Below are 13,883 nucleotides of genomic sequence, written 5' to 3'. Positions count from 1 at the left end.
GTGGGGATGTTCACTGATAATTGCACAATGTTCAGCACCATCCACGACTCTTCAAATACTGAAGCAGCCGGTGTCCAGATGCAGCAAGAGCTGGACAACATCCAGGCTTGGGCTGATAAGTGGCAAGTAACATTCGTGCCACACAAGTGCCAGGCAATGACCATCTCCAACAAGAGAGAATCAAACCATCTCCCCTTGACATTCAATGGCATTACCATCGCTGAATCCCCCACTATCAACATCCTGGGTTTTGTCAGGGACCAGAAACTGAACTATAGCAGCAACATAAATAATGTGACTACAATAGCAGGTCACAGGCTGCCAATTCTGTGGCAAGTAACTCACCTCCTGTCTTCCCAAAGCCTGTTCACCAGCTACAAGGCACAAGTCAGGAGTCTGATGGAATACTCTCCACTTGCCTGGCTGAGTGCAGCTCCAACAACACTCAAGAAACCCAACACCATCCAAGACAAAGCAGCCCGCTAGATAGGCACCCCAATTACAACGTTCAACATTCATTACCTACATCACAGACATATAGTGGCAGCAGTGTGTACCATATACAAAATGCCCTGCAGCAATGCACCATGCCTCCTTCGACAGCACCTTCCAAGCCCGCAACCTCTTCCACTTAGAAGGACAAGGGCAGCAGATGCATGGGAACACCACAACCTGCAAGTTCCCCTCAAAGCCACACGCCATCCCGCCTTGGAAATGTATCACCATTCCTTCACTGTCGCTGGATCAAAATCCTGGAACTCCATCCCTAACAACACTGTGGATGTACACGCACCAGGTGGACTGCAGCAGTTGAAGGAGGCAGTTCACCACCACCTTCTCAAGGCCAATTAGGGACGGGCAACAAATGCTGGTCTTGCCAGTGACACCCACAACCCATGAAACAAAAAAAACTTGGAGGAGTGGCAAACAGTGAGCATGATAAGAACAACCTGCAACAGGACACAGATAGGCCGGCAGAATGGGCAGACAAGTGCAAGATGGAATTTAATACAGAGAAGTGTGAGGTCATTTTGGCAGAAAGGATAGCACGAGGCAATATAGACTTAACGCAAGAACAGAGGGACCTGAGGGTGCATATGCATTGATCTTTGAAGGTGGCAGGACATATTGAGAGAGTGGTTAGCAAAACATATGGGATCTTGGGCTTCATAAATAGAGGTGTTGAGTACAAAAGGGTGGGATGTTACATGGAACCTTTATAAAGTTCTGATTAGGTCTCAACTGGAGTATGGCATCCTGTTCTGATCACGACACTTTAGGAAGGATGTGAGGCTCCTTGAGAGGATGTGGAGGAGTTTTACCAGAATGGTTCCAGGAATGGGTGATTTTAGTTGCAAGGTTAGGGTGGAAAAGCTGGGGTTTTTCTCCTTGGAGCAAAGGAGATGGACGGGAGATTTGATAGAGGTGTACAATATTATGGCACACTTAGATAAGGTAGTCAAGGAAAAACTGTTCCCATTAATTGATAGCACAAGGAATAGAGGACACAGGTTGAACAAAGAACAAAGAAAATTACAGCACAGGAACAGGCCCTTCGGCCCGCCAAGCCTGCGCCGATCCAGATCCTCTATCTAAACATGTCGCCTATTTTCTAAGGGTCTGTATCTCTTTGCTTCCTGCCCATTCATGTATCTGTCTAGATACATCTTAAAAGACGCTATCGTGCCCACGTCTACCACCTCTGCTGGCAACGCGTTCCAGGCACCCTGGACCCCATGCGACTTCATTTTCTCCATCAACCTACCATGGGGAACCTTATCAAACGCCTTACTGAAGTCCATGTATATGACATCGACAGCCCTTCCCTCATCAATCAACTTTGTCACTTCCTCAAAGAATTCTATTAAGTTAGTAAGACATGACCTTCCCTGCACAAAACCATGTTGCCCATCACTGATAAGCCCATTTTCTTCCAAATGGGTATAGATCCTATCCCTCAGTATCTTCTCCAGCAGCTTCCCTACCACTGAGGTCAGGCTCACCGGTCTATAATTACCTGGATTATCCCTGCTACCCTTCTTAAACAAGGGGACAACGTTAGCAATTCTCCAGTCCTCCGGGACCTCACCCGTGTTTAAGGATGCTGCAAAGATATCTGTTAAGGCCCCAGCTATTTCCTCTCTCGCTTCCCTCAGTAACCTGGGATAGATCCACTCAGCCAGTTTTGGGCAAGAGATGTAGGGGAGACGTGTGGAAGAACTGCTTTACGCAGCGGGAATTCGCTACTCACAAGGATGGGGGAAGCGGAAACAATGATTTCAAAAGGAATAGATTTTTGACTCGACAAACCAGCAGAAAGCTATTCTAAATAGCCTTTGCACTCAAGACCATTACCAGATTTTAACTGGCGTGGAGCTCCATTTGTTTATAATTTTTGAATACACTTCAGCTCAGAAAAACTTTGCCCTGTAAATTGCTGATGGTGCATTCGAATAATGACACGGCGAGGTCAACAGGTCATCTGGGACCTTGGTGAATGACGGACCAACTGTCTGTATCCTTAACCAATGAGATTTAAGGATGGAGAAAGAAACAGGAATGATGGAGCAGGAAAGTTGGTGAATTAAACTCAAATTAGATATAGAAAATGAGGGAAAATTGATGCTTGAGGCCCAGCTTTTTAACTTCCATGGAAATGATCCAGTTTGCTTGGGAGTTTTTAGGTGACACTCAACTAGGAGGTATACTATGGTGGAAGAACAGCAAAAGAAATGATGAAGACATAGCACCATCACTTGATTTCATACTCGCAGACAACAACTCAATAGCTGATACTGCATTTAGCTTAGAGAATAGATCGGAGGCGGAATCTGCATGTGGTGAGACACTCGACACAAGTGCTCTGCAGCCAGGGCAAGGACAGCACAGGTGCCAACTCAGCAGACAGCGAGATCGCACACTGGTTCAGCTGCAGAGGAATCAGATGAGGACTTTGATGAGGCAGCGACAGAAGAACTCTGATGGGTATGCACAACAAAATGCGTGGTGCATTGGAAAGCCTGCCAGAAAGCTGTTCAATGTCAAGGAGCACAGAGGAGTCCTGTTCTCATTAAAGACAAGCTGCAATGAGTGTATGGAAGCTGCTGCTGTCTACGCAGGTACTGGTTGCAAGAAGCACCCTCAATGGAGCTACAGGGAAAAGAGAGGGCTCCCAGGTTTTCCAATACAGTGCTGGAAGCTTTAGAACAGGAAGCCAAAAGGGGGAGAGAAGCAATATTTCCACAGGGGGCCAGCAGTCCTTCAAGGTAAACCCCGAGAAGGGAATGGGAGTAGGCAGCCAGGATGGTCAGTTCTAGGCGTCTGCTCCAGAGGACCTGGCAGCAGCGTCGCAAGATATTCAATGACCTCGCAAGGATGGTTAGCGAATGCATCTTCAACTGACATCTTCCAGCCACCGCACCACCTGCCTCTCATTCGGCTCAATGCACCACACCCCCATCACCAAGCTCCAGCAATCAGGACTCAGGCCTAACATTAAGATACTCCACCTCACCCACCTTCCAATGCTGCCAGCCTCACACCCACCTGTTGCTGACATACCTCCAGCTATTCATCCATGGCAGGTACATTACTCAAACAATCACCAACATTGTTCCTTCTCTCTTACAGGCCAAGGTGGCCCATAAGAGGAGACAGCAGACCAGACCCAGAGGGGAACAGGCACACCTGCATCACCTGAGCCCTCTGGAGGAGATGGGGCACTGCATCATGGGGACAGCTATCGCATAGCCTATTCAATATGACGTCGCCAAGAACATGGAGGATGACAGTATGTTCCTGCCTCATGCCCCTTCTTAAATCCCACCTCACCCACATCCTGCTATAACATGAAGTGCAAGCTGCAGATGATGTAAGCATGGACCTCTTGTTTTCTGCCCCAGCTCCCTTCCTTTATCCCAATCCTGCCATTCTGCATATATGCTTTCACATACCAACTGCCTCCTGCTCAACCATTGCAATCTCATGAGGTGCGCAACAGACCTCTGATGAAGAAGTACTGTCACTTGATCTGACAATCACAGCCACCTGCTCAAATACTGGAACACTTACTTTAGAGTGTAGCATAGAGTCGGGAATTGTATGTGGTGAGTCACCAGTCGCTAGTGGGCTACAAGGCCAGGGGAAAAAGGAACAGAAAGTGTGCCAGCTTCCCAGAGGATGAGGTCGCAAACAAATACTGCTGCATGAGACTCAGATGAGGACTCTGATCGGTGGTATACAGGAGAATGCTGATGAGCATGCATACCGAGATGTTTGGTGCTTTAGGAGGCCTGCCAGACAGCCTCTTGCCAGTGTGAAGGTGTATGGAGGAGTCCAGCTCTAATTTGGCATAGAGCAGTGAGCAGAGCTTGGAGCCCAGCACAGTCTCGAGATCATGTAAAGGGGTGAGTAAACATCTCTTCAAGGGATAATTCTTCTCCCCAAGAATCTATCCAAGAAGTTTGCGGGGTGGAATGAAGAGCTGTGGCACTCTGGACTGCCAAAGGACAAAGGAGTCGGCAGCTGGCAGGAAAGTGTGCACAAGCATGTTGGAAACTGTTGTTGTGATTGCAGACCAGCTGAACGTTGAGGGAGTAGAAGCCCTTCCTATTGATGAATCTCACTGGCTGTCACTTGGCACCTTGATGGCCACTTGGGGGAGCGCAGCGATGGCGACAAAACCCACTGCCCTTTGTGGCTGCAAGGCCACATCTGTCTGGAATTGAATTTTGTTATTCGTTCATGGGATATGGGCATCGTTGGCTACGACAGAATTTATTGCCCATCCCTAAATGTACAGTCCATCCCTTGCAAACAGGGCATCAATGCCCTGCAGAAGGCAATCATGTGCAGTCGTTTGTGAGACACTACCAAGACCTGCTACTGATCCTTGGAAGGAGCCAGAGACAAAGAAGTTGAAGGCCACAGTGACTTTGATGGCTACTGGCAGGGAATGGTGAGCAGTGCTGTGAAGCATGGGGTCTTCTGCGAAGAGGGCACAAATATCAGTACCATCTGCCTAGATTGGTGCAGTCTGCTGCGGCACCAGTTCTCTAACATGTCCAGGTAGCTCCATCTTTGGCAGTCGGTCCTATGCTGAGGGTATGGCCTCCATCGTCTTCCTTTCCCTCGCCGCTGTTCTTCTTATGGCCGGGGCTCGCCTGCTGAGGACGTTGCTCCTCATCACCACTGGACCCAAAATCTGAGTCGCGCTTACTTGCACTTAGTTGGACTCCCTATTATTTCTGGAAGCCTTACCCCCATCTCTTATGCCCCTACGATACTAGGAGGGTGACTACCCTCTGCACTGCCCAAGCGCATATAGATCACTCCCCTGCAACCTATGCACACCTGATGGCACCTGTGTGCCAATAGCTGAATGCCCTTCTCAGCCGCACTCCCTTTTATGGGCCCACTTAAGTGATGGCTTAGCCATGACTAACTCCCCACTGCTTTGCCATCTCCATGCACCTGGTCTGCCCCTGACCCAGCTAGCAGCCTGTGCACCCCAACCAAACTCCCAAAATGGCTTTCAATGAGCTCCTCAGCTGCTTCAACTGGCTTCATTGCAGAATCGCTGCTGCCTGATAAAACTCTCCGGTGACAGGAACGGCGATGGAAAACCAGTGCACTGGCTGGCAGTGCTATTTTTAGTGCCCGCTCACCTGCCTCTGCTCCCACCCCTGACAGGTCCTAAAAAAATCCTGCCCCAACTCTTCATGGGCTGGTTATAATTTTGTTTTCAATCATCTAAAGAATAACATTTATCAAAATCTATAACAGTCACCTTTCCTTCTCTTTCGCCACGAAGTTGGACTGTACCCTGCCCACAACACCCTATTAGAATGCAGCTGAATGTTAATATACTTCTGGATTCAGCTTGTTTGCATGGGCTGGCTTTCACCTAGGCACAAAAACAGCCCTGGCCATTCCCAGCGTCATAAATAGCAGCCTGATGACCTCCAGCACCACTGGTCCATTTTAATTCCCAATTTACTTTTCTGATGGTGTTAGGAGGTTGCTAGCAACAGCTTTTTCCAATCATCAAACCTGAAAATGCTTGCTGCAACCTCACAACAGCCACTTTCTTTGGCTGATGCCAGGTAGAAAGCTGGGAAAATAACTCAGGAGGTGTTTTGGCATCACTCCTATGCCATTCCCATGCAATTTAAACGGCCCCACTTATTTTGGGCAAGTGCTAACTGCCCAATTTGAATGATTGTCCAGCAAATGCATGTTGAGCGCAGAAGGGTTTAGTTCTGGCATAATGGGGTGCTGCTTCAATTTCCTCTGCCTAATGCCCCAGAAACAGGCAAGTCAAACTGAAGAAAATCAGCTCCACACTCTATAAAAACAGAAACTAGGGATGTACTTGTGATTAAAGAAATAGATAGAATGCAATTAATTAACTGTTCACATGACTAATTTCTTACTTCTCGATAATTATTGGATTTGTGTCTTGGTGTATTCGGTACAAGCAGCAGTTTGATTTCTTTTAAAGTTGCAGATGCCCACTTTGCTTTGTTTTTTTCAAGTAGCTCTATGTTCGGGATCTTTGTTCATCTGCCAGGAGAAGCCAATTAAATCTTAGCTCAAGGGTAAATGAACCTAAATTATAACCGTTAAGAGCTAGAAGGTCATGAACCATTTAAGCATCATGTTCAGCTGAGTAAAACTTCTACTTTTAGAAATGTGCGCAACTTATCAACGTTTTCTAAACATATGTGCTTTTTATTTCAACCTTTTGATGCATTTAGTACTCTTTAAAGTGAGAGATGTTGGTGCGGAGGAATGGAACAGTTTCTCATTATGGGCATCCAGTGTCAGCATCCCAGGTCAAGTATAGCATAATTAGATGCTCGGTTTACTGTGCCCCAAAAATATGCTTCAGCTTTAACCTCAGCAGAGCACCCCTACTGAACCAATGGAATATTTCTATTTCCAACACCAGCCATCCTGATAGTACCAATTACTACTGATTTAAGGATTGCTTTGGGCTTTGAGTCCCTGCCCAATCGGAACCAGATTGAAAATGCACAAACTCATTTGACAAAGAATCATTACTGCCAGCAGACAGAGGACATCTGCATTCCATCATTGGTGGACTAGATCACAGTAAAGTATCATGAATTAATAGATGCTAAAATATATTCATCTAACTTTAACAGGGATTGTTACATGGTGCATAAAGTACATTTCATCTTCACTGACACTGCCCCTCCTTATGATAGTATAAATTTAAAAACCTGACTTTGTTGTGTGCACACTTAAACAATACTGACTTTACTCACCTGGCCAGAGTCTAATATTTTGTCAAAATGCTTACATCAAATTCACTTTTCCCTGAACTTAACCATCTGCCATCATACAGTGAAATGGCACATTCAGATCATACAAATCAATGCACATTTGACTTGATCAATATTGGAGGAAGGCAAGGATGAGGGAGAAAATACAAACCCTCCAGCCCAAGATTGAGTGCAAGAAATCAACAGGATTCTGGCAGGGTAGGATCAATGCCGGTGTGCTTCTTGTGGAGTTACAAGGAGTCCTAAATGCATAAACCTCAGTCCAGATTCACAAGCCCAGAATTTCCTCAGAGCTCCCATTCCACCACCATAACTTTGTCGGAAGTGCAATGGAAATCCTGTTTTCTCATATAAACAGGGCTCCATAATACTTGTGGTTTCGTAACAGGGGAGTAAGAGCAGCTCTGCAGAAATTCCAGTCCATGGTTTTGTATTCTGCCAATAAACAAAAATGCTTATTAATGACTTCTAAGGTATGTCTTCCATTCCAATTGAAAAGAATGTCATTTTTGGGAATTTCTAACTATGCCATAATAGAAGAATATTGGTATAATTTATACTAATAATACTAATAATCTAAAGGGGAAAATTCAGAGATCAGCATAACTTGCAAATGTAGTTTACAATTCAAAAACAGACTGAACAAGAATTAAGTTAGAGATTTCATAACTATCGAAATAACTATCTGTTCACATGGACCCAGCATGAGATTTGCAGAAAATGTACTTTCTAGGATACATTCCTTTTTTATTCATTCATGGGATGTGGGCATCGCTGGCTATGCCAGCATTTATTTCCCATCCCTAATTGCCCTTGAGAAGGTGGTGATGAGCTGCCTTCTTGAACCGCTGCAGTCCACGTGAGGTAGGTACACCCACAGTGCTGTTAGAAAGGGAGTTCCAGGATTTTGACTCAGCGACAGTGAAGGAACAGCGATATAGTTCCAAGTCAGGATAGTGTGTGATTTGGACGGGAACTTGCAGGTAGTGGTGTTCCCATGCATCTGCTGCTCTTGTCCTTCTAGTTGGTAGAGGTCGCGGGTTTGGAAGGTGCTGTCTAAGGAGCCTTGGTGCATTGCTGCAGTGCATTTTGTAGATGGTACACACTGCTGCCACTGTGTGTCGGTGGTGGAGGGAGTGAATGTTTGTAGATGGGGTGCCAATCAAGCTGCGCCAATCAAGCGGGCTGCTTTGTCCTGGATGGTGTCGAGCTTCTTGAGTGTTGTTGGAGCTGCACCCATCCAGGCAAGTGGAGAGTATTCCATCACACTCCTGACTTGTGCCTTGTAGATGGTGGGCAGGCTTTGGGGAGTCAGGTGGTGAGTTACTCGCCGCAGGATTCCTTCGCCTCTGACCTGCTCTTGTAGCCATGGTATTTATATGGCTTCTCCAGTTCAGTTTCTGGTCAATGGTAACCCCCAGGATGGAGTTAAAGTTTAAGTAAAACTAGCCACAGCGAGTGTTTCAAATGGGAGCTCTTCTGTTTGTCCAATATCATTGACAAACTGAACAAAGGGAGCACAGCAACAGCTTTTCCAGACAGTCATTTTTAATTCTATGGCAAGTACCAGCTTTTACATCACAGCAGCATTTTTCTCACTTGGTGTCAGTATCCCATCACTGAAGTGTGCTTACTTGAAGCTACAAGTTATACATTGGATAAACCTTCTGTAAGTCAATGAATGGACGCAACCAAATTAAGTGCTAACAGAAAAACCGATTGTTTTACGTCAATAGTCCTATCCATTTAGTACAACTTGTATTTTTAATAATGCCTTTAAAGTAGCAAACATCCCAAGGCACCTAACAAAGAAGCAAAAATGACAGTGAGCTGACCAGAGGCTTTTGAAAGTGGTGACAGAAAAGAAAGGTAGAGCTGTTTAGGGAGAGAATGTCATGTGTAGAAGCAAGATAGCTAAAGGCAATGTGATTGAAGGTGGAATGCAGCAAAGTGGCCACGCACAAGGCCAGTCAGAGAAGCAAGGAGCACACACTGGTACATAGAGCTGGAGGAAGTCATGAAGTTAGGCAGTGATGAGGACATGGACTGACTTTTTTTTTATTCAGAGATACAGCACTGAAACAGGCCCTACAGCCCACCGAGTCTGTGCCGACCATCAACCACCCATTTTATACTAATCCTACCCTAATCCCATATTCCTACCGCATCCCCACCTGTCCCTATATTTCCCTACCACCTACCTATACTAGGGGCAATTTATAATGGCCAATTTACCTACCAACCTGCAAGTCTTTGGCTGTGGAAGGAAACCGGAGCACCCGAAGAAAACCCACGCAGACACAGGGAGAACTTGCAAACTCCACACAGGCAGTACCCTGAATTAAACCCGGGTCGCTGGAGCTGTGAGGCTGCAGTGCTAACCACTGCGCCACTGTGCCGTAAATGGGATTTTGAATGGAACTCAGGAAATGCAGAAATAACAGGAAGTGGGACTTCGTGGAGGTCAGGATGAAGCACAGATGTGACTTTCAGCAGCAGTGAGAGTGAGATAATGAAGGTGGGTGGACAATGCTGGAGATAAGGAAATGGCAGTCTTGGCGATTCCTCAGTTCAGAGTCAAATAGGACACAGAGATTACACACTATTAGATTCTAATGGAAAAGGTTATTGGATTGGGCTTAGGTTGGAGAGTTTTTGCAGAAAGCCAAACAGAATGACTGCTCTTACCGATATTAATTTGGATAACATTAAGGCTTATTCATTACTGGATGTCAGGAGCACAATGGTGGTCACTGAATTGAGGTGGCAGCAGAGAAGTAGAGAATATTTACAGAGGCTGACCCCAATATACAGAAAATAGAACCAAGAGACAGAATTATAGATGAATAAGAGGAAGCAAAGGAGAGTGTCTTGGGCAGTCCTGAGGTGACAATGTGAGAGGAAAAGATACTATAGGAAATACGCTGGGACACATAGGAGCAGAGCGAACCAACAACAGTGCCATGGAGATGGATTATGGAGGTGAGACAGTGGAGCAGGATGGTGCAAGTCAATAGTACTAAACACCCCACAGAGCACCTGGAGGGATAACACCATAGGCACAGACACAAAAGATGTAGTTGATGACTCTGATAAGGCCGCTCAGTCCTATGGATCAGGTGAAACTGAACTGAAGGGATTCAAACAGGAACTTGTGGATGAGGTGAATATGGAGTAGAGTGATGACAAATGTGTTTTATGGTTTTTTCAGTAGCGTTTGGAAAGTTAAAAGCTTTAGAATTGATAAAACTGAAGCCAAATGACACAGCCATTGACATGTCAATGTTATAGTATTAGAATACACAGGATTATCAGAAGGCACAGAAATATATGGTGTGGGGGGAATGGCATTTCAGCCATTTTATTTCATGAGCATTGGGTTGGATATTGGATTTCCATCATACAGGAACACAGTGTTCTTGGAGGAACACAGTGCAGTGGTACAAACCTTTTTCAGTCAATTCTGAATGAAAAGACAAGTAAAGGAATATATTTTTAAATTTTCCTGAGAAAGAGAGGTAGGAGGTAGCATCCACCAGATCTGTGTGGATTGAAATATTTTAATTACTCGTTGCCATTTTTTCTTCATTTTAAAGAAATCAAACTATGACTGATTTTGAAGTAAACAGAAAAGAAAATCGCCCGGTTGCACTTTCGCCCATTTTGCACGACTGCCCAAGACCAACTTCACCCCCAACAGTTCCTCGGACCCCTTGCAAGCTCCTCATTCTTACTTTAATAGAATGGCAGTGTAATTAGTAAAAGGTTTCCCACCTGAACAGCTTTGAGATTGGTCCAAACAACTGTTATGGAAGTGATTTTTTTTTTTGGTTAAAATATGTTTTGAGGAATTCATAGTCAAACTGAATAAATGTTGTATCAGTTTTTTTTCCCCAAGAGGGTAATCAAAAGGGCACTGAAAGACCCAGTTTGGCAACAAAGTATACTGATTGTCACATGACAAGTTAAAAAAAAGCATAGAATCCCTGCTAACAGGCAGATGTGGGCAGAGAAATCAGTTGCACACCCCTTGATTGGACAAGCCCAGGAAGCAGCAGAGCACACCGGACAGGGCAGCAAACACAAGTTTTTCGTTGCGTGTCAGAGTGCGTTTTACCTTCTGGAGTAAGCGCTGAAAAAATTAGCCTGAAGAAGTAGTAAAGGAAGCAGAGAAAACCACAACCCAGCTTGCTTTCCAGCAAATCTCTAAAAGACCCTGAGAAATCCACTGTCAATTCATCTCATCTCCTGTCTTTGGAGAAAGTCTGCTACATTAATTCTCAATGCCACCTGAAAAGAACTGTTCTAAAAGATCCTAGTGATCTACCTACGTGTACTTGGAAGTTAGACTGTATGCCAGTTTTGGAATAATTTACCTTGTTACGATGGTGAGAAAGAGGTCTAGGGTTTCATTTCAGCCTTCAACCAGCACAAACAGGCTTTCTTAGGTTTAAAGAAGAAAAGTTGACATTTTATTAAACTTAAGCTCTAATTTGGTTGGCGCCTATGGATACACGACGCACCCAGCTAGCATGCATACGTGATACACACATGCAAATAGAGACAGAAAAGAGAAGAAAAATAAAGTGGAAAGGTTTGAGGCAATATCTGACGCGTTGTTGTTAACGGTTCTTTGAGCTCACTGTAGAGTCCTTGATTGTAGGTACATCTTGCTTTTCATTGGGACCCAATATTCTTAAACCTTGTTCACTGTAGGAGACTTTCCTCTCTTGGGGTTCATGTGTCTTCAGCAGACTCAGAGGCTTGCGAGAAAGAGATGGGAGCAGACAGGAGAGGCTGTGGCAAGCCAGCCAGGAGAGGTCTTTTCAATCCAGAAGCAAACAGCTTTCTGCACAAACTGTTTGTACAAATTCAAAAAACTCAAGTTGCCCAGCAGATTAGTCATGTGACTAGCTGATTTGACCATATCTGTTTGTGTATTTGGCCATCTTAGCAGTCAATCTGGAATGCAAGCTCCCCCACCTTCAATGTCTAGTGATCAAAAGTCCATTGTGGATTGAATGTCAGGGAATGGCTGCTTTGTCCTTCCAAACGCTGTCTGTTAATATGCAAATGTCTTTTCCAGCCACAGCTGATCTGTTTAACAAGTCTTCTTCACTCCAGTAACAGTTTAAAATCAATGTTCATGACAAAATTAATGTGCCTCATACTTAGCAGGTGGGGGCAGAGCATGAAAATCTCATCTGCTGTTTTATTCAAAAGTGCAAGTGCTTTCATTGTCTGTAACAAAGCTCTGAACTTAACGAAAATCTCTTTTTTTGGTTAACCGGTATGTGTGTGTGGGGCTAAGGTAAAAAAGGGACTTAAAAGTTGGTTAAGTCAAAAATGGAACTTCAAAAATTTCTGTGTGTTTATGCTTTAATTCATTGCTAGTTAAGACTTGTTCTATAATGAACTGAAAATGTTGTTGTTCATTAAAGAAACTTGGTTAATGTGTTCCATTCTGCGAAAAAACAGAGTATATGATTGACCGTATCGGTAAATCGGAAAATTTAAAATATATTTTGTGACCTGTGGAGAAGTGGGACTAGAATAAACAGTGCACTCCTCCCACCCTCAGTTGTAATACAACCATGTGTTGTCGGTCTAGTGTCGATGAGGATCAATCAGATTCCGGAACCATAAGAAAGGACTCTGAAGCAAGCCACCTCACGGACCATGAGCAGTGCCATGGAAATCTATTAGTTTCTTACAAAATACTGGCAGTATGTTATTTTTAGCAGATATATCTTGTTGGTCATAAGAAATACCAACCAAAAGATCGAGAAGTTTGATTTTGTCTTCAAGCAAACACTACCCCTTTAGCCACGTTTCTACTTTGCAGGAAGTGATTATCACTGTCCAAATCCTTCCACAGCTCTCAAGTCTCTTATAATGACTTACTTGGTGCCTGCTCATTCCCCTGGGAGAACCCAGCAATTAAGTTTCACTTTAAAGAAATGTGAGAAATAAACAAAAGCTGACTTCAAACAAAAACACATGGCCACAAGTAGTACAAAGCCATAATCAGAACTCTTCGGAAACAATGAGTCAATGAAAGATTTTAAAGTCATAAACATGCAACTGATGTTGTGGACAGTAAATACGTTAAAATAACCTATTCAACTTTTTCTTTTGCAATTTATAAATGTTTTCCTCAAATGAACTATTTCTGTGAGGAAAAAAGGGAGTAGATCAAGGAAACGGGCAGCTGAAATTGAACTCACGGCAAGTCTTCAAGTTTGGAGGCATCATGACGTGGATCGAGAAGATCGTAACCACATTCATTGTAAATTTCCAAGTAGGAAATGTGGGTTGTGTAGACTTTGCTGCTGTCCTGCTCCAAAGGAAATGAAACAAAGTAAAAAGAAAAGGCCAACAAGCCCAGATACAGATGGTTGGGTGTATAATTTATTATGGAAACGCTACAATTTTACATTTTCATATTGTGACTTTCAGCTCAACAGTTTCCTGTAACTATATTTTTTTTAAATCTCAGATAGGACAACACCCCTTTCACTCAACATGTCACGTAAGGGAAAAAGTACTAAGGCTGGGCTTTTCCATTTAGCC

At 44.3% G+C, this 13,883-nt stretch overlaps 1 protein-coding gene across 6 annotated transcripts in view; it reads right to left on the bottom strand.

The window, feature by feature from the left end:
• Positions 1-13,883, bottom strand: part of kif6 (kinesin family member 6) — a 775,022-nt gene that overhangs the window by 714,500 nt on the left and 46,639 nt on the right. For all 6 annotated transcript variants that reach the window (XR_010973257.1, XM_068027794.1, XM_068027795.1 and 3 more), the window contains exon 5: positions 13,538-13,647. Coding sequence is in view for 5 of the 6 variants with exons in the window: in XM_068027794.1 (XP_067883895.1) it covers positions 13,538-13,647 (110 nt within the window). In the remaining variant the exon portion in view is untranslated. The remainder of the gene's footprint in view (positions 1-13,537; positions 13,648-13,883) is intronic.

This window comes from Heterodontus francisci, chromosome 3, assembly GCF_036365525.1.
Source record: "Heterodontus francisci isolate sHetFra1 chromosome 3, sHetFra1.hap1, whole genome shotgun sequence".
Taxonomy (NCBI): domain Eukaryota; kingdom Metazoa; phylum Chordata; class Chondrichthyes; order Heterodontiformes; family Heterodontidae; genus Heterodontus; species Heterodontus francisci.
This window is presented reverse-complemented; position numbering and strand designations above follow the sequence as displayed.